This window comes from Ammospiza caudacuta, chromosome 5 (genome assembly GCF_027887145.1).
Source record: "Ammospiza caudacuta isolate bAmmCau1 chromosome 5, bAmmCau1.pri, whole genome shotgun sequence".
Lineage (NCBI taxonomy): Eukaryota > Metazoa > Chordata > Aves > Passeriformes > Passerellidae > Ammospiza > Ammospiza caudacuta.
The window spans coordinates 8,288,817-8,307,074 of NC_080597.1; the positions used below are offsets into that span (position 1 = coordinate 8,288,817).

General features: G+C 44.8%; 1 protein-coding gene across 2 annotated transcripts in view; it reads left to right on the top strand.

The window, feature by feature from the left end:
- Nucleotides 1–17,868, top strand: part of BORCS5 (BLOC-1 related complex subunit 5) — an 81,543-nt gene extending 63,675 nt beyond the window's left edge. For both annotated transcript variants that reach the window (XM_058805093.1, XM_058805092.1), the window contains one exon: nt 12,450–17,868. In XM_058805093.1, the coding sequence (XP_058661076.1) occupies nt 12,450–12,680 (231 nt within the window). In that variant the 3' untranslated portion in view covers nt 12,681–17,868. The remainder of the gene's footprint in view (nt 1–12,449) is intronic.
- The last annotated feature ends 390 nt before the right edge of the window (nt 17,869–18,258 follow it).

Below are 18,258 nucleotides of genomic sequence, written 5' to 3' on the forward strand. Positions count from 1 at the left end.
TTCCTGCTGTATAATATGCTGCACTCACACTGCCTGCAGCCAGGATTTTTTTAGTCTTTCCTTGACAAAATGTCCAAGAGCAAATATCTTTTGTTCATTGTCTGTGTCACCAGGAAAGAAGTTTCCTGGATTCTGCCAAAACTCAGAAGTACTGCTGTAAACTAATTGGCTCTCAATAACTCAGAATTAAGTGTGGTGGTTTGCAAATCAGCACACAGAATAAATTACAATGGTTCACACAGAATAAATTACAATGGTTCTGAATAGGAAAGAGAATGAGCTAAATAAAAATAAAAAAAAAAAACCAAAAAAGAAAACTACTTGCATGACAGTGACTGCAGGTCTGAGCAGAGCCATCTGTGCCTTCAGGGAGCAGTGCAGTCTGGCTTTGCTCTCCATCCCGTTTCCCAGTGCAGCCAGAATCTCTTTGCACTGTTGGCTGGATCCATGCCTGCTCCTAAATGTAGAACCCTGTGCAGCTTCCAGGTGGCTGTGACTGTTCTCTCTTGAGCAGAAATCCATTTATCCAAGAGATGCCTTGAAGGGGAAAGAATTGAAGACAGGATGGAAGGTGATTGACTCAGGTGCCTTTTTTCATACCAGAATGAGTTTTGCTTTTGGAAGGGAGTGATTTACTTGTGACAACAGATTTTGTCTTCATTGTCAAGAAAAAGAAAGAGGATGTGCTTGCATCTTTTTAGGGAAAATACTATAGATTTGCACTGTAACTCATTGGAAGTTTTGAGGAACTCCAGCTGCTGTGGATTTGATAGAGCCACATATGCTCTCTTCACCAGGAGTGTCTGCTCCAGTTCTGTGATCTGCAAAACAGGGTTTTGGACAAGATTAGTTTGAAGGCAAATGTTGACCAGCTCTAAAGGTTTGAATGGGGGAAAGCAGCAAATAAGAGAGGATTACTTTACATTAAGTCCTTACCAGTGGAGGATATCTGTTTTGGGTGCCAGGGAGACAATTTCAAGAGTCATGTGGTAGGGATGGTGAATACCAGGGAATAGGAAACAAGTAGAATAGGTAAAAGCTTGGGAGCAGAGCTAAATTTTCAGAAAGGGCCCATGGTTTTGTGTGCCTTCAAAATAGTCTAGTTTCAGTGCCTTAAAAAGGATTGTTTTGTTCACAATGTACTAAGCTTCTCAAAAATCACATCTTACAAAATATCTGAAGGTAAGCTTACAAAAATTACTTGTCACATGTGAAAATTGAGGCCTGTCTTATTTCTTTGAAAGCAGAGAGGAAACTGAAAGCCCTCTAAGCTTCTTTCAAAGAAGCTTTGAGTGAAAAGATCTTCAGCATTTCTTACTAGACCTCCAGCATTGTCAATGGGGTTGTGTTTTTGAAGTATTTGATGTACCCTTAAAGGCAAATGTAATTCCTGCATACTCCATGCTTAAGATGTATTTGGAAATGGGAAGGCTCTGATGCTTTGCCTTTAAAACAAATGTTGATGCAGTGTTATTTGTAGCTTTTATTATTACCACAGGAATCCCAGACTACCAATAATTTTGAAAACAAAGCAGTTTTTACAATACAAAGTGAAATTTCAAATGTCTCAGTCTAAGCTGGCACGCATCTATGGGTGGGAGTTGGGGGAAACCCCCCCCACGTTTTAAAATATAATAAATATTGCTTTTCTATTTGTGATAGTTAAATGAATCTTGTCCAGGCAGGCATTATGGCTTCTTTCATACCTGTAAATTCTTTGGGAGGGCTGGCTGTGGTAGGGACACCTTGTAGCAGTCTGAAAATTGAAGGGCAAGGTCCCTGAAGGTGATGGTAAAGGGAAAAGCTGCCCTAAGTGCAGGAAGCTGTTCCACCACCAGCAATGAATGAGATCTGGGCCAGGAACTTTGGCAGGACTTTGCCTGGCTGGGGACAGTGTCAGGCACATCTGCAGTGAGACTCAAGGTGCACACTGCTGTAAGCACACAGAGCTTCTGCTGTGTGAGACACCACAGGCACTCTCCTACCTCCATCCCTCCATGGGCAGAGAGATCTGAAGTGCCTGGGATTCATCCCATGCTCCAGTCACAGCTGGGCTGTGTCCCTTCAGGGAACAGACTCAAATGAAGAGCAGGTTTCAGGGAGGTGTTTTTTGCCTGGTCTTTGGTTTGTTTTGTTTCAGGACTCATCTGAGTGAGGTGTTTATTGCCATTTCCTCTTAATTATGGTTTCCCTATAGGTGGTTTCAGACTTGAGTTTCCAAGACTGTGAAATCTATTTTCAGCAGACATGTCCTGAGAACTTCTGACTAAACTAAATTAGTCCAGGAAAAGATGAATGGCCTTACTAAGTCCAAAATGCATCTTCAGCTTCAGGCCTTTGCTTTAAGGCCCATATGGAGCAGCCCATGAAGGAACCTTTCAGCTCATTAAAAGGAGGGCTCAGGGAATCAAAACTAAGCCTGTTAAAAGAAGCCTGGCCAAAGTGAAAGTGGAGTTGTGTTTAATTCTGACACAGTATATAAAGATGTTCTAGATGAGGCTGTGTTAACTTGCAAGCAATATTGGGCCTTTTGGTTCACAGACTTAAATTACCAATGCCTCAAATCCAGGGAAAGGGGTCTGAGATCCCTTGTGCTATAATATTTCTGAAAAGGGGAAGAACCTTGGTTCAAATGCCACTTGTATTTTCAAGGGATTTAATGCCACACTGCCCTTTAGAAAAAAATAGGGAACATTGTGTTCTATAAGAAATAAATACCTTAAATTTAGTCTTTGGCATCGTGGAAGTTGATGGATGAGGACTGTGACAATCTGTCCAGCTCTTTATGTCTCCTCTCATCAGCAATGAAGTGTTGTTTATAAAGACTGGAATCTCAACAGGCACCATCATGCAGAAATAAATGCACAGGATTATTAAGCTGGAAACATGTTAATCTTCGTGTCCTTTAGTTGATCTTGCTCATTTTTCTCCAGTCTGCTGTGCAAGTAGCTTGAATACCTAAGTGGTGGGGTGGTGTCTTAACCAGCCAGCACCAAAATGTGAAAATGCTCTTGAAAAGGCTTCTCAATTGTTGTTCAATATAGAGAATTAATGTCTAGCAGTGTATGCCTGAGGCAGATGGCCAGTGCTCTGCTATACCTGAACTTTATGAAGGGATCTAGCAGTTATAAAGGAAGAGGAAAGATTGTTTGCACTGGTGGCAGTCTGAAATCTGTTTTGCTGACATGCACTGCTTTGTATGGTGTCATAAAAAGAGCAGTCCCTTGCTCCTAGAATATATGTGTGTAATCAGTTCCAGCATGTTCCCTTCTCTTGTGCTTTATGGCCTTTTGAGAAAAGATCTAAACTGGAATCCTTTCCACAACTGAATTTCCAAGGAAGAAAATTAAGCTTGAACAAGCATCTAGCAGTCAGAAAGGTTTGTATTATTATAGAGCTTAGGTGCTTAAGAGACTGTCACTGAATATCCCAAGTCTGGCATGCAAAACCTTTTAGTAACACTTTCATTGGGATTAGTGCATGGAGTTTATGTTCATCAGGCACCAGAAGGAACATAATTCACTTCCTTCTCACAGGATTATTATTAATATATTAATTAAACTAGGAAACTGGATTTCTTATTCTAGCCTTCTTTTCCCAGGTGGAAAAACCCTCCAACAACCCCGTGCCCCAAGTTTGTAGAACTTCAGATAGAAATACGAAGTGCTAGATTTCATTGCAGAGTGAGCAGACTTGATGGTGGACTTGGGCATGAAAGGGGTTTAAGATAGGAAAAAAAGAAGTATCAACCTGGGGTGAATCACAACTTGTACTTGCAGGAGAAAGCTGAGGATGCTGATTGTCTTGCACAAAGCTGGGATCTCATCTGACACACTGTGGGCAGCTCTCATAGTGCTCAAACACAAGGAAAGGGCTGTAGGGATGTGTGGGGAGTAGGGAGTTTCCTCGGGGAGGAAACTGGAAAAGCTTTGCTTGTTTGGCTTAGTCAAATGATGACAGAAAATGATAGGATTTCTCTTTCTAAATCAGTTTGGCATTAATGTAGACTAAAAATGGCCTTCTCCCTCCCTGAAGGACTGTGTTGATACAGGAAAAGTCAATTCACAAGTTTCATTCTTAACTATTATGTCCTCTTGCAGTGTTGCATTGAAGTTCTCAAGGTGTCAACTCTGCCCTGAAGTGAGAATTGGCCTGGAGTGTGGAGGTGCCAGGAATGTTGGCTAGAAGCTTTTCAGCAGTTGAATCTTTGTTTTAGACAGGTTAGCCAGCCTTACTTGCAAATATTTGGAGTTGCACTGATGACTTTAAGATGGTGGTTGGTACTTGAGGGAGCAGGGTGGACCTTGTGTTGGCAATCCCGTAATGAGCATTGTGGCAACAATCAGATGTGATCTGCAGAGGTGACTTCATGTTGAAAGCATTACAAAACCTTAGTGCAAGTAATCTGCCCATCTTGCTTTTTATGAAGGGAAGGGTTTCCTAAATGTTTCTGTGCCACTGGGGCATGAATGCCTCTACATGAGAACGTTTATTTGCCATTATTGCAACACTGCTCTGAGGTATGAAACATAGGATTTACTATTAATTAATTCCTGAGGGCATTGCTCCTGACTGGATGTGTCATCTACCTCTAGAAGCCTGGATAAAATGTTGAACTGTAGTATAGTAAAATTCCCTGTAATCATATGTATGAACTATGCCAAAACTGTAGTGAACTGGACAAAAAAAATAAAACTTTTAAACTTTTTTTTAACTGGAACAGCAAGTGATGCATTTGAAGAGTGGCTGCTGGACTTGCTGCAAATTGTCTGAAAGATAAAATCCCCAATCAGATGAGTTCCAGCTGAAAAAGAGACTCAGGTAGCAGTTGTAAAAGAAATCAACATAACAGCAGTCTATGGTAAAGAATATATAAGAGTTTTTAATGTCAGAAAGAATTCTTGGGTTATAGCTTTTCCTTTTGCTTTATCCAGTCTAGAGAATTTAATTCTTCCTTATGCCTGACATAAGACTACACAGAAACTGAACTACTTTTCAATTACAAGTCCTTCTACCTGACTGTAGTACAAATTTTCAAATGCCTTCTTGTATTTGACCAATTTATTCTAGAGATTCATTAGTAGACATAAAAAAAGAGGAAAGAAATACTCAGATTTCTGTGAATCTTGGGGCCACTGCACCTGAATACAACAAAAATGAATGCTCAGAGTGGATCAGAGCTGGCACTGCTGCCACACTGAACTTTTGTGTGAATCTCTGATGGTTTTGTACTCTTGTTGCTGTATTTTGAACAATACTCTATAGCCTCAGAGGAGCTTGGTCTGTAAATGATATACAGTGCTCAGGATTTCCTTGAGGCTTTCCTGAAGCCAAAGATTTACTGTCCAGATGTTGGGACCTCCAGAAAATTGCTGGCATGTCTGAGCTTCAGCATTGTGGAAGTTATGGTGGAGTCAGCCTTGAAAGTCTCTCTTCTGGGAATGAAGGAGTAGAACCTTCCCTTAACATCACTGGGGTGTACTTGGCTCATTTCATGTGGCTTGCAAATGTAATGGTGCTGACTGTTTTCACTCTGAAATGAGAATGGTGTTTTCTGAGAAACATCTCATTAATGATAATGGTCATCTCTTTTCAAATCAAAGCTTACTTGTGATGGCAAAACCAACTTGCTTAAAGCTAGTCATACTGACATGTTGAAAGTACAAAACTGAAACTTATTATAAAATTACACCCTAAATAACATAATAAATAACTGTAAATAACATTTATAATTGCTGTTGTCCTGTAGCATTCAAGTAATGTGTCAGCAGTGTAAAATCAAGAAACTAGGAGATTGAAGGTTGTGTTTTCTAGCAGAAGTTTTAGGTAGCCTGAAATAAGAGTTGTGCAAGTTGTCCTTTAGGCAAGAGATCTGTAACAGATAAGTATTTGTTCTTTTCCAGGAACAGCTGATTAAAGACAGATCAGGAATGTGTTATTAATTACTGTGGAATTATATTCCACAAAAGAGAGGTTTTGTGAGAATATTGCACACACAGGTGCAATAATCTTGTTTGTGTGGCATATTTGTATTTATTTTTCTTAAACTTGGTTATTTAGAATAGGTATGGAAGCATGTCTAACGTTCAGGATGTAACTTAGCATTTTTAGCCATGACAAATTTTAGAGATGAGTTCTTAGATGGATGTAGATTGTTCTACAAAAGCAGCAAATGACAGCTCTTATTAATCAAAGACAATGAGCTAGAAATTACTGTGACCTTTTCTTGGTGACAGTTTAGAAGGCTTACTAGTAAAATTTGATCTTTTGGGGTTTTTTTTCCTTTCTGCTTTTTCAGGAATCTCGTGCATTAAGTCTGATACAGCCACAGCAAAGGCTGTGGAAGCCAGGATCACATGCAGGGGGAGAGATGGTGCTTTTCACCGTGTGACCCTGCTGGTTTTGACTGTCAGGCCAGCTCCTGGGCCAGAACACCAAACCGCTGAAGAGGGAGGCTGGGAAGACTGGGAGGTGAGGGAGGGACAAACACCTCCTGTCTGATAACACAAGAGGCAGGGAAAGACTGACATAAAGGTGGAAAAGCTTATTTCAAGAACAAACCTTCTTATTCTTTGGAATTCTTAACACTTTTGTGTGTCTCGAGGCCTCCCAGAATAATCAGATTTACAGGTGCAGCAGCTTATGTTGATACATGTTTTCATGTATCTACTGTAGACCTAAAGGGCTAAACATGTATTTAATTTAGATCTTTAGGAGTAAGGGTCTTGATAATATTGCTATAATTCAGTTCCAGAGCCACTTAAAATGGTTACTCTTCATTCTCTAGCTTGATTGTGATCTGTGCAATGCTTAGACAGAATAACCCTTGGCGATTATTTACAGATCACAGAGGGAGCAAAAGGAATATTTTGGCAGTGGTTTTGATCTTAGATAAGGAAATCCTAAACACAAACTGTAGTTGTTTATCTGGCAGGGGGGCAGAGGAAGGGTACAGCTCCATGAGAGCTGAAGCTGGGATCTGTGGCTGGGCATCCCTGGCACAGAAGCTGCCCAGTCAGGCTGTCACTTCCCAGTGTGCTGGGTGGGAGAAACAGGGGATGCTCCCAGCATCAGGAAATCATCATGATCTATTGTGCTGGCTTTGCGTGACACTATCAAAGAGAAGGGGGAAGAGAAAAAAAACCCCATTCATGGAGCACATTTGTTTTCAGGCAGTGGAGAAAGAGGAGCTGTCTTCAGTCTGAAGTGTGTTGATTGAAAAGTATTTTCACACCAGCACAGGGTGACTAATACTCCATGCAGTCGTGTTCCTGCCTGCTGCCTTCTGCTGTGGTTTGTGTGCAGCTGCAGGAAAATGTTCCTTTAACCCCAGTCAAGCACCTGACAATGGGGAGGAAAGGCTGCTTGTGCTCAGAGTGCTGTTCTAGAAAAGGAACTTTCTGGAATAAGGATTGCACCTTTAGAGCTGTATGTGTTGGAGGGGCAGCCATAGGGGAAATCCACAGGATGGATTTCCAGCTGAGAGGAAATTGTTGGGACAGAAGGACACATGCATGTCTGGATGAGCTCTTGAAGGCTGTTACTAAATGTGGGGGGAAACAAAAACATCATCTTGACTTCTGGGCATTTGGGAGGGACTGGAGAAGCTGGGAATGTCCGAACATCCTCTTAAGACATGTATTTGTTTTGTTGTGAATGTCAGCAGTGCCTCTAGAAATTTGATTCCAAGTTTAATGAACTTCTGATTGCATTTGCTTGTTCTGCAACCAGGGAAAATGTGTCTAGCTGCACTTTTCAGTCTCTCAGTCATTGAACTGATAAGATATGACCTCTGTTTCTGGGAGCTTAGGAAACTCATGTGCCCATGACAGGGGTACTATAATTCCATGCCAGGTAAGAAGTGTATGTATATATATATATGTGTGTGTGTGTGTGTATTATATATATGGGCACTGGTTTGTTTTCAGTGTGGTCTCTTGAAAAGAATTGGGCATTGGCCAGTGCTGACCTCAGTCTTTTTGTGGGCTAAATTAATGTCTTTATTCTGCTTGGCAGTGTGGGCCAAGAAGAATTTTTAAATGAATGCAAGAATTTATGGTGTGCAAGATGTCTGACAGTATCCTCAGTTGTTTTTGTGTTTCATCAGTGTGGTGTTACAAATGGGCCTGTGTAATGCAGAGGGGACTCAGGGCTGACAATGTGAATGGTGTAGTAGGAGGGGCTGTGCTGGGGCCCTTTTAAGTGAGGAAATATCCATCTTGCAGTGTTGTTGGAAGTAATTATTAATCTGGTTTCATTTGACGAAAGAAAAGCCCAGTAGATGTCATTTCATGTTTAAATGTGAAGCTGAGGCATAAGTTAGTGTCCTGCTGATGATAATCCACAGAGGAGGCATGAGCTTTGAAACAGAAACAGACACAAATTCTGAATGGAATTGGCTGTACAAAAACAGTGTGTCATGATGAGGGTGAGTTTTAAGCTTGTCCCTTTTTATGGACCTGTGCTTCTGAAAGAAAACTGAAGAAACACCTCCATCCTTTTTGATGTAGGAAGGGCAGAAAGATCCTCTCTTCTGCTCTGGGCATGTCCAGCCTCAGGTTTACTGCTTTGACAGGAGGAATGATTTTTGGAAAAAAAATAACATTTGCATTAGGAGCTCTCACCCCTTCATTGAGAACACATCTTTTTTCCTCAACTCCAGATGGGGCAGAACCTCTTGCTTTGATGAAAATTAGGACTCTGACATCACAGGCTGGGCTCTGCCCTCTGCTTTGTTCTGTTGCTTCTTAACAAGCTTCAGTCTTTGAACTCTCCAGAAGCTTGTACACCATTAAGCTGGGGATGTTTGTAGCTTACTGAGTGGTGATGTTTGAAGGACAGGTTGGTTGTCAGGGGCTGGTGACAATGCTGCTGCTTCACATCTGTCACATCTGATGGGTTCAGGGCAGTAGGATTCAGTTTTCTGCAGCTCTGGTGGCCTGGCATGGTAGGGAGCTTGGAGGAACCAGAGCAGAAACAATGGCTCAAATAAACACTCTCAGATTGTTTTGGGACAGTGAAGAACTGCTGACTCTGGGGTGTCTTGCTGGGCTTCCCAGAGAGCTTCACAGTCTGGGATGGCCAAGAAGGCTGAGAGTTGAATGTTTTCCAGATGAGAATGTGCAGGGCTTTGTGGCAGGGATGTGAGAGTTGATGGGAACTGTTCAGAGAAGGCAACTTCACTCACTGACCTCAGGGGTGTCTTGGACTGCCTTGGCTGTAGGCAAAGGACCAGACTCTCCTTCAGCTCCCCCTTTTCAGATGCTTTTTATTGCTCCTCTATGATATATAGAATTAAATAGATAGGAATGAGGTGCATTCTTATGTGTGTTCCCTGCTCATTATGGATTCCTGCAAGCCAGTGTTAGTCCCTGTGGTGGGTAAACAGGGCTGACCTTCAGAACCTGAAAGCCCCACCTGAGTGCCAGAGGAATGGGACTGCATGCCAGGAGAGATAAAAGCACAAGGTCTGCCACTGGAGGAGCTCCCTTGGAGGGGGAGGAGGTAGGAAGGATGTGAGTGTGTACTTAGGCCTGCTTCAAGGAAAGCTGAGAGAAACATTGGCATTTATCTCCAGGAATTAACATGTAGCTTCCTTTTTTTTTTTTTTAATAGTTAAAAAGACCAAGTTCAGAATGAGTAAAAATTGACCTTTCCTCACAATTGCTCCATTTCAGTTCTCCCTGTTGTGTCTCAGGCTGTGCAGCTGCTGTGGCCTCCCTCAGCAGGCAAACTTGGATGTAGGTGTAAGGAAATACTCACTTCCACCCTTTCTCTTTCTTGTGAGGCAGCTTTTTTATGGCTCTTGTGAATGTGTCCAAAGTGCTTGGAGGCCACTCTGCATTTCTTCTTCCTACTGCAGGTCAGTATCAGCTTCTCCCCTTGTTCCCCATCAGTAAGTGGATGCTACTCATACTTACACAAGGAGCATAAAGTCAGCAGATGGAAATTATTGGAATGGAGAGAAAGGGGGGCCTTGGGTGTTTTTTGCTGGGAAGCTTGGTGGGTGCCAGCTTTGGTGTGAGGCCACGTGGAGAACCTGCCAGTGGAGGAGACCTTCAGAACCAGAGGAGGATTCTGCCTGGGTCCCTGTGCTGGTCCATTTAATGAGGCATGCTGGCTTTTGGCAGCTTTCCCACTGGCTGCCCCCCCAGGCCACTGTCCCTCATTAGGTTGGATGTTTTTAGGCACTGGATTGAACTCGCTGGTTGGTGGTGGTCTGCTTTTTACACACTGCTCTTTACAGAGCTAGTGCCAAGCTACTAAATTATTAAGCTGGGGTTTTAATAGAAACCCCTGTGTAGGCTTAAATTGTTTCCACTCTATTTGGAGTTTCCTGCTCTGCTGGTTTTTATTTTGTCCCGTGCATGAAGGCATGGAGGAGGGAATTCACAGGAAAGCACAGAGGCAAAGAGGAGGAATTCAGCCTGAGAGCAGTACAAAGTGCAGGCAAAATCAAAGGTCAGTTGGTACTGTGTGCAGCTCTGATGGAGGGGATGGGGGAAAATGCCCCCTAATCCTCATGACAGTTAGCAGAAACTTGTGTGTTTGTTTCCAATGCTGTTTGCAACTTAGGTTTCTCACTAAAATATTTTCTTGCCTGTTTTTGACTTGACCTCTTCCCTAGGGCTTGAAAGGGACATTTGTGAGCACACCCAGCTACAGCAGTTTATCCCCAGTGCCAAACCCTGCTGCTACCAGTGGCATGGCAGAATTCTCTCTGCTGCCCTCCCTCCTCAGTGGGGCCTTCCAGTGTTGTACCACTTCCACCCACTCCTCCCTTGTTGCAGGTTCTCCCCTACAGCACTGGACAGGGGGTCAGGATTGCCCCTGCTCAGTGCTGTGTAACTCAGGTCAGGGCAGCACCTTGTGTTTTCTTAGCACTGCACTGATAAATGTGTGCTGTCCTGGGTGACAGGTACATCTGGGGGATACAGTGTGGGTAAGTGAAGGTGGTATAGAATGTGATCTTATCCCCTAAAGAGTTGTAGCTGGGTTAAATACTAAAGAGTAGGAGCAGGCCTGATGTTAACAGGCCACACCTGTAGCCAGTTAAAAGAGTGGATTGGTGGGAACTGGAGTCAGTTGGTTGCTGTGGGGACAAGGGAGAGTCAGTGCTTAGAAGAGCTGCCTATAAGAAACATCAAGGAGGTCGAAACTCTGGCAATTTGGGACCTTTTGGAATGTAATGTAATGGCAACAGGTACAGTCACTGTCCTCCAGCAGGTGGGTTGACTCTGTCACACAGTTCAGGAGAGGAATGTTGTTTGAACCTGTGCTTCTTGGTAGACCAGGAGTTCTCAGCATTGGTTCCCTGAGGCTGCTTCATCGTGAGCAGTGACCTCCTTCCTCTGGGAGCAATTAGATGGGAAAGGTTTGGGAAAATAGCGGTGGCAGTGGGCTAAAACTGCTCGGTGTGTGTCCTCTCCTGTCACTGTGGGCTTGTACTGAGTGCCAAGCCAGGGGGCTGCTTTCCACAAAGACATCCTAGCTGGAAGTGACACTGGAGTCACTGGGGTTGTTAAGCTGCAGTGAGCCAAAGTAACTGAGCTTGGAGTGTGCATTGAGGGCTTGGAACAGCCCTGTTACTGAGCTCTTGGAACATGTGGTGCATATCTTAGGGTATGTAAAGGATATCTTAGCATGGTTTACAACTTAAACCACCTCACTGGGCTTGTGTGTAAGGTACTGGCTGAATCCTGCCTGGAGATTGCAGGTCTGGCTGGACAGAAGAATGGGCTGTGAATTATAAAGGCTGCCTTCACCACTCAATGGCAGGAACAGCACTGCAGTTCCTGTCATTGTCATCATGCTTGAGCCATGTTTGGGTACTGACTGTGTTTAATTGCATGGCTAATTTACTTAATGTCTCTCCTGGGGTCACTTATAACACTCTTATTTTTGGGTTTCAGGGAAATTAGGGACACTAGCAATCCATTGTGGTTCTCTCAAGGCATGAGTTTTCCAGATGATGGCAATAACACCTGTGGCTTAATTGCAGAGTAACCTGGCTAAACTGAGAAAAATTAGCACTGGCAACTGTGGTAGAGCTTAATGCTTGCAGGTGAAGGATCTCCAGTAAAATATAGTTCAGGTGTAGGCAGAGGCCACGGGTCCCTGAGTTTGGATAACTTGGAGGATGTGTTTGTTGGTTTACTGGGAAAACCTCAGCGGCACTTGTTGGCTTTCAGTCCTGCAAATGAAGAATGTAGATATTTAGGTATTTGGGTGGAGAGCTGAGGTCATCATATTTCTTCCTTGGTAGACAACTATGAATCATCCCATTCCATGACAGATTGGTTATGTACCTTCCAAGGAGCTCCTCTGTACCTGTTTCCTCCTGTCAGTGGAGCCTCCAAGGTGGTTGCTTTTGGGAAGGGCAGTGTGCTGAAAGCTCTGTGACAACGGTTGGCCTCATGAGCCTTGCTGTGCTCCTTGTTTTTCCCCAGATGGACCTGTCTGTGGAGTCTCTGTACAGCCTCATGCAGGAGCGCCAGAAGAAGTACGCCAAGTACGCGGAGCAGATCCAGAAGGTCAACGAGATGTCGGCCATCCTGCGGCGGATCCAGATGGGCATCGACCAGACGGTGCCGCTGATGGAGCGGCTCAACAGCCTCCTGCCGGAGGGGGAGCGCCTGGAGCCCTTCTCCATGAAACCCGAGCGGGAGCTGCGGTCGTAGCGCTGCGGCAGCGCCCCCTCCTCACCTGCCTCGCTCCGTGGAGGCGCTCCCGGCCGGTGCATTGGGAGCGGGCGGCGCTGCGGGCTCTGTGCCGGGCAGCGCAGGGAGGGAGAGCGGCGGCACTGCCCGAGCCGCACAGCCAGGAATGCGGGAGCTCCAGGAGGAGAGGATTTACCGCTCTCAGCTCCCTCCTCTTGCCCTCCTGTCTCCTCTGCCGCTACACCGCCTGTGCAGACACATTTGTTTCATTGCTGTGACTAGTCGAGGTTTACAGAGGAGGAATTTCCTTTTATCTGATTTAATTTTTTTACTAAAAAAATTCAAAGGGATATAGGGTGTGATGAACCCTCTAACATGTTTTTTATGCCGTTGGGGTTTAGACAATTAGATGGCTGGAAGATCCCCTGGCCTTGGAAATGTGTATGTTTTATGAAAGTGTGAGAGCCAGGAACTGGCTTACTAAAATCTGGCCATTATCATAATTAATGTGGTTTGCACTGCAGGGTTTTGGCATGTCCTTGAGGCTCCTGTTCCTGTGGGCTCACTAATTTATGAGGCTGTAAAGGAGTAACTGTTCTAGATATGTCTGCCTGTTAATGTAAAGCAGACCTTAGTGCTCCTCTCCCCCTTGCCCTGGCAATGTCCCCATTCCCCAGCTGGTGGCATTTTGTGTCCCTCTGACAGGCACTGGTACAACCTGGTCACTTTGCATCTCAAAGTTGCACACAAGGTGTCTTTTTTTTATTGGGACACTCAAGTTATCTTGGTGCTTTTTTACCAGTGGGTTGCAGCTGCTTCTTCAAGTGCATGAAGGTGGAGGGGAGAGACACAAGAAGTCCTTTGGCTCTTTGTTGGTTTAGCTGCCCTTGTGCTTGGAGCTGGTGGTGGCACAATGCTGAACAACTGGAGCCATGGGGCCCTCCTCAGCCTCCTGCTCCCAAGGCAATGGGATGTTCTTGCTTCCTGCCAGGCGAGCCAAGGCTGGAGAGCCCATGAACCCCAAGGGTTATTGTGTATCAGGAGTGCAGTTCCAGCAGTGAGGACAGTCAGGGACAACCCAGCTTCCAGGACAGTACAAGGTAGGGGCACTTGCCAAAGGCAACTTGCTTCAATATTTCTTAGTTCTTAAGAGCATTTATTAAGCAAAAGGTTGTCTCTGAGCATTTGGAAGTAAAAGTGCAGTAGGTTTTTGACTGTAATAATTATTGTCTGCTGGCAAGAAGCAACAGGCTGTTCTCTTGTTGCATTCCCAGAGATCATGTAGTGTGAATTTTTGTCATGCAGACTGCAGCCAGCTTAGATGTTCATCTGAACCATGGTGGTGGCTGGATCCCAGGGCCTGCTGAACACTGTCTAGATGCAGAGTCCTGTAGAGGTGCAGCCCCTTGGAATGATGCCCTGGGAAGTGGGACTGACTGCTTCAGGGAGGGCAGGGAACTCAGCAGGAGGATTTTTAGCAAAGGCAGCAGGTTTTCTTGCCTGCTGCTCCCACCCCAGAGGTTTTACACAGTTTCATGTACATAGGCATATGCTGTGTGTTGCCCAGGATAAAACATTAGAATTCCATCCTTGTTCAAGCTTCCTGCCATGTTTTACACTTGGATTGTTAAAAGCTTACATGAGACCTAACCCAGGAAAAGCTGCTTGTCATGGCCATGCCCTTGTGGGTCCTCGTTGTCCATCATGGAATGTGTCTCTGCCTCCCACCATCAGAATATTGAGCTGCTTTAAATAGTGGCTGCAGCCATTTTTGTCCCCTTTGTCCAGATGATGCTGTCTGGATGTTTAAAATGTGTGACATTCAGCTGTCTGCCAGACGGGATCAGGAGTGTCCCACACCCTGGTGTGCTGGAAGCCTGTGCCAGTGGGAAGGTCCTGATTCTGGCTGTCAAGGCAGATGCTCTCTCCTGTAAGACTTCTCTGAGGCTGGTGGACATTTGACCTCAGGCCATGAAGTATCAGATCAAAGCACTGCTCCCTGCAGTGCTAATGAGGGCAAAGCAATAGTGTTCCCAGCTGAAGGCTCCACTGCAAATCAGTTCCTTCCTCATTTGCCAGAAAACACCAAGGCACTGGGATGGGAATGGGAGAAAACCTTTGTTCCTAGGAACAGTGCTCTTGAAACTTGTGGCTGTGCTGCTGGGCCTCACGCACTGAGCTTCTGGAACAGCAAGGGCAGGTTGTGGAAGGTGTAATAACTGAACTAGAAAGAAATTAGAGCTGAAATGTGAAGGCCAACCTTTTCCAATGCTCACATGTCACCACCTTCATTCCACAGGTGATAGTCTTATAGTATGGGTACTATAAGAAGCATGCACCCTGTAAATGCCCTTGAACGATGGTTTACAGTTTTATTTAAAATATTATCATTGCCTGCAAGAACTATAAGTCTTTGGCCCTCTTGCTGAGGGGGAGATGTGTCCTGCCACATTTTCTTGAGCTGCTGTTTGTTGCTTGGCTGCTCCCTGTTGGCTTTGCTCCACATGCTGCTTTCAGCTTCAGCTCAGATGAAGGTGATGCTCAGGGTAAGACTGAGGCTCCCCTCCCAGGCTGTTTAGCAGGAGCTTGGAGATGTGACTGGAATCACCTTTCTGCCTGTGAATTTCCTTTTCCAAGCCAAATGCTCTTGGAGGAGGCCTCAGGTATCTCTGGTGAATGTACCAGCTGTTACTTCTGTCACAAATTTAGTGCTGTGAACAGTGAATAATCTGGTGTGCTCCCCTGAAACCAGACACTGCTGCCCTTTTCTGCTTTCTGCTGGTGTGTGCTCTGGGTACAGGCTAAGCTTCTTGATACCTGATCTTGTGAAAAGCTGAGGAGCAGGACAAGTCACTGGAGTTCTCCTCTGCCCTGAGCTGCTCTGGCCCTTCCCTGACTCTGCTGTTGCAGCTCCCTCGTTGTGCTGCTGCTGGTGCTCCTTGTGTCTCACACTGGTCACTGTGCTGCCCATGCAGAGCAGGTTTGCTTTGTTGTTTCCGTTGTTTTTGTCACTGTATGCATTGACAGGGTGCTAAAGTGCCAGCCTACCTGCAGGGCAATTCCTGTGAAGTTCTGCTGAAGGGGAGAGAAAAGAGTTTTTGTTGTTGCTTTTTTTAATATATGTATTTTAAATTAAATATATTTAAAGATCCTTAAATATTTTAGAGTGTGTTTTCCCCTCCTCCAAGCTTTTACACAGTAGAAATACACATTTTCACTGGCCCATTGGTTTCATGAGCCAGCCCCTCTCTCAGACTGTGTGCCAGTAGTTTCCCAGGTGCTGCTGTAACTTCCCTCCTGTTCCCAAGTGCCAGGGGGTATTTTGATTGCCAGCCTTGTGGCTGAGCACTCCATGGTTTATGGGTGGTTACCCTGTTCAGCTTCCTACATGCTCCATGTTCCACAGCTCCAGCATTAAAACTTCTGGTGTGGCTCTTTTCCAAGTGTGTTGTTTCTCCAGTTGCCTTATTGCTCATTCTTCATTCCCACCGTGGTGTCTGGGCAGTGCAGGCTGATCTCAGCTTTACTTTGCACCCACTCTGTGACATGGAGGTGGCAGATTTCAGCTGCCCTGGGGCTGCCTCTGCCATGGGATTGAAAGGAAGCATATCCCCAAATGAAAATAAATGCTGGTTGGTTTGTTCCCTCCCATGCTGTCCCAGTTCTGGTTGGCAGTGATGTCCAGTTTGAATAGATGTGAGCAGTGATGCTTGGCACTTGGCATTGGGAGAGCAGAATGGTCATGAACTCTCACCTGCACAGGTGATATTGAATAGAGAGGCAGATTTACAGGGTTTCTTTTCATTTTGCTGGTGTTTTGTTTTTGCTTTTGGTTTTTTTTTAATGGCCTGATGGCCCAGCCCCATTGCTGCCTGTAGTGTCACACTTTGGCTTTGTACAGTAGTGGAGCATGATGAGGATCCCTGGAGATGGCAGCTGAAATCCACTCCTCAAAGTGAGCAATCCCTTGCAGCAAGACAACTCTCCAGAAGTGTTTGGCAGCATTTTCCATGCCAGGAAAGCAGCCCCTTCCCAGAGGGGTGGGTGTTGCAGAAGGCAAGAAATAGCTCCCTTTCCTTTTCTATTTATGGTGAGTCTTTATTAATATTCTTGAAAGTGCAGAACAAGCTCAAGGCTTTACTGCAGAAACACTTCAGTTTGCCTCAGAGCAACCATTTGGACCTGAGGGCCAAGAAGTTCTTTGCAGGCAGCATTCAAAGGGGCAAGTGCTGTTGCCAGGCAAAGCTGATGGATTAGGAACACTTCTATCTGAATTCTCAGTTGTGGGTTTGTGTGTATAAGTGTGTTATTGTGTATGTAATGCTGTCTAAAATTGCTAGAATAACTACTTCTATCAGAGATTAATAACAAATGCAGACTAGGTGTATGGCTGCCTAAGTTAGATGTCTGGCTAGGTACATTTGGTTGAATCACAGTGATTTTGGTTTTAAAAAGTAACAGTCTTACCCTAGTGCTGTTCTCCTTGTTCTGGGCTTTTCATGCCACCACTTTCTGCTAGAAGTCAGTACAGCTTGTGCTGTGAATCACAGCATATTGAGCACCTGATTACCACATTTCTACTCTCTTATCCTCTCCAAACATAATCCCTGCTGGGAGGAGGTTTGCTGTTTTCAGTTCACTTCATTCTGGGAATGTCATTGTGATGGTTACATCAGGAGCCTGGTGACCTTGGGGACCTCTTCCCAGTAATGCCAGGCAGGGAAATGAAAATGAGGTGTTGGTGACATGCATGAGGCAGATTGCAGTTGCCCCTTGGGTCTTTACTGGAGGTGGAGTTAGACTGTCTCTTCCCACAGCTGGCTGCTGGCAGGGCCAGGGATGCAAAGCAGGCAGGAGGAGCGCTGAAAGCTGAAGTGAATGCTTCAAAAAACAGAATTTGAGGGAACAGAGCTACTGCAATCAGAAGTGGGCTTCAGAGTGGGGTGAACAGCTAAATCTTAGAGGATTGTCATATCAACCTTTTAGTGTAGGCTCAGCAGCTGATGATGCCATTTGATTTGCATGGTTCTTGTTTTGTTCTCTAGGAGCTGCTAGATCTTGTTTGTAGAAAATAAGCACAGAAACTCACACAGGTTGTTCCTTGTTGGTTTGGTTTCTTTTAGAGAGGCTGAAGATTTTGCATTTCCCTTTCTGGGATTGTGCTTTGAAATTCTCAAAAAAAAAGGCTTTGTTACTGCACCCTGTTTGAAGCTGCTGTTACATAAACTCACAGCTTTCTCCTATAAGGATAGAACTGTGGTAGCCCTCTTTAATTCTAATCTGTGCTATATTTGTGTGAGCCGTTCTCTGAAGCAGCAGTGAGAGGTGTGCTCCAATCTCACTGAGCAGAACTTGCTCTGAATTTTTCAAGACTGACAGCATCAGTCAAAACAAGTATTTAAACGAGTAATTAAATTATTCTTCAAATAAGTAGTATGGGAGGGAGGCAAGAAAAAAGCATGGGGTTCATTCTGGGTAGCTTCAACAATTTGAAATAGTTGCTGCACCAAGACCACCCCAGCTGCCTGAGGAACTGCTTCCTCACATCTGGATTAGACAGTGGGGGTGTTAATGCACACCAAGTGCCACTGCTGCTCAT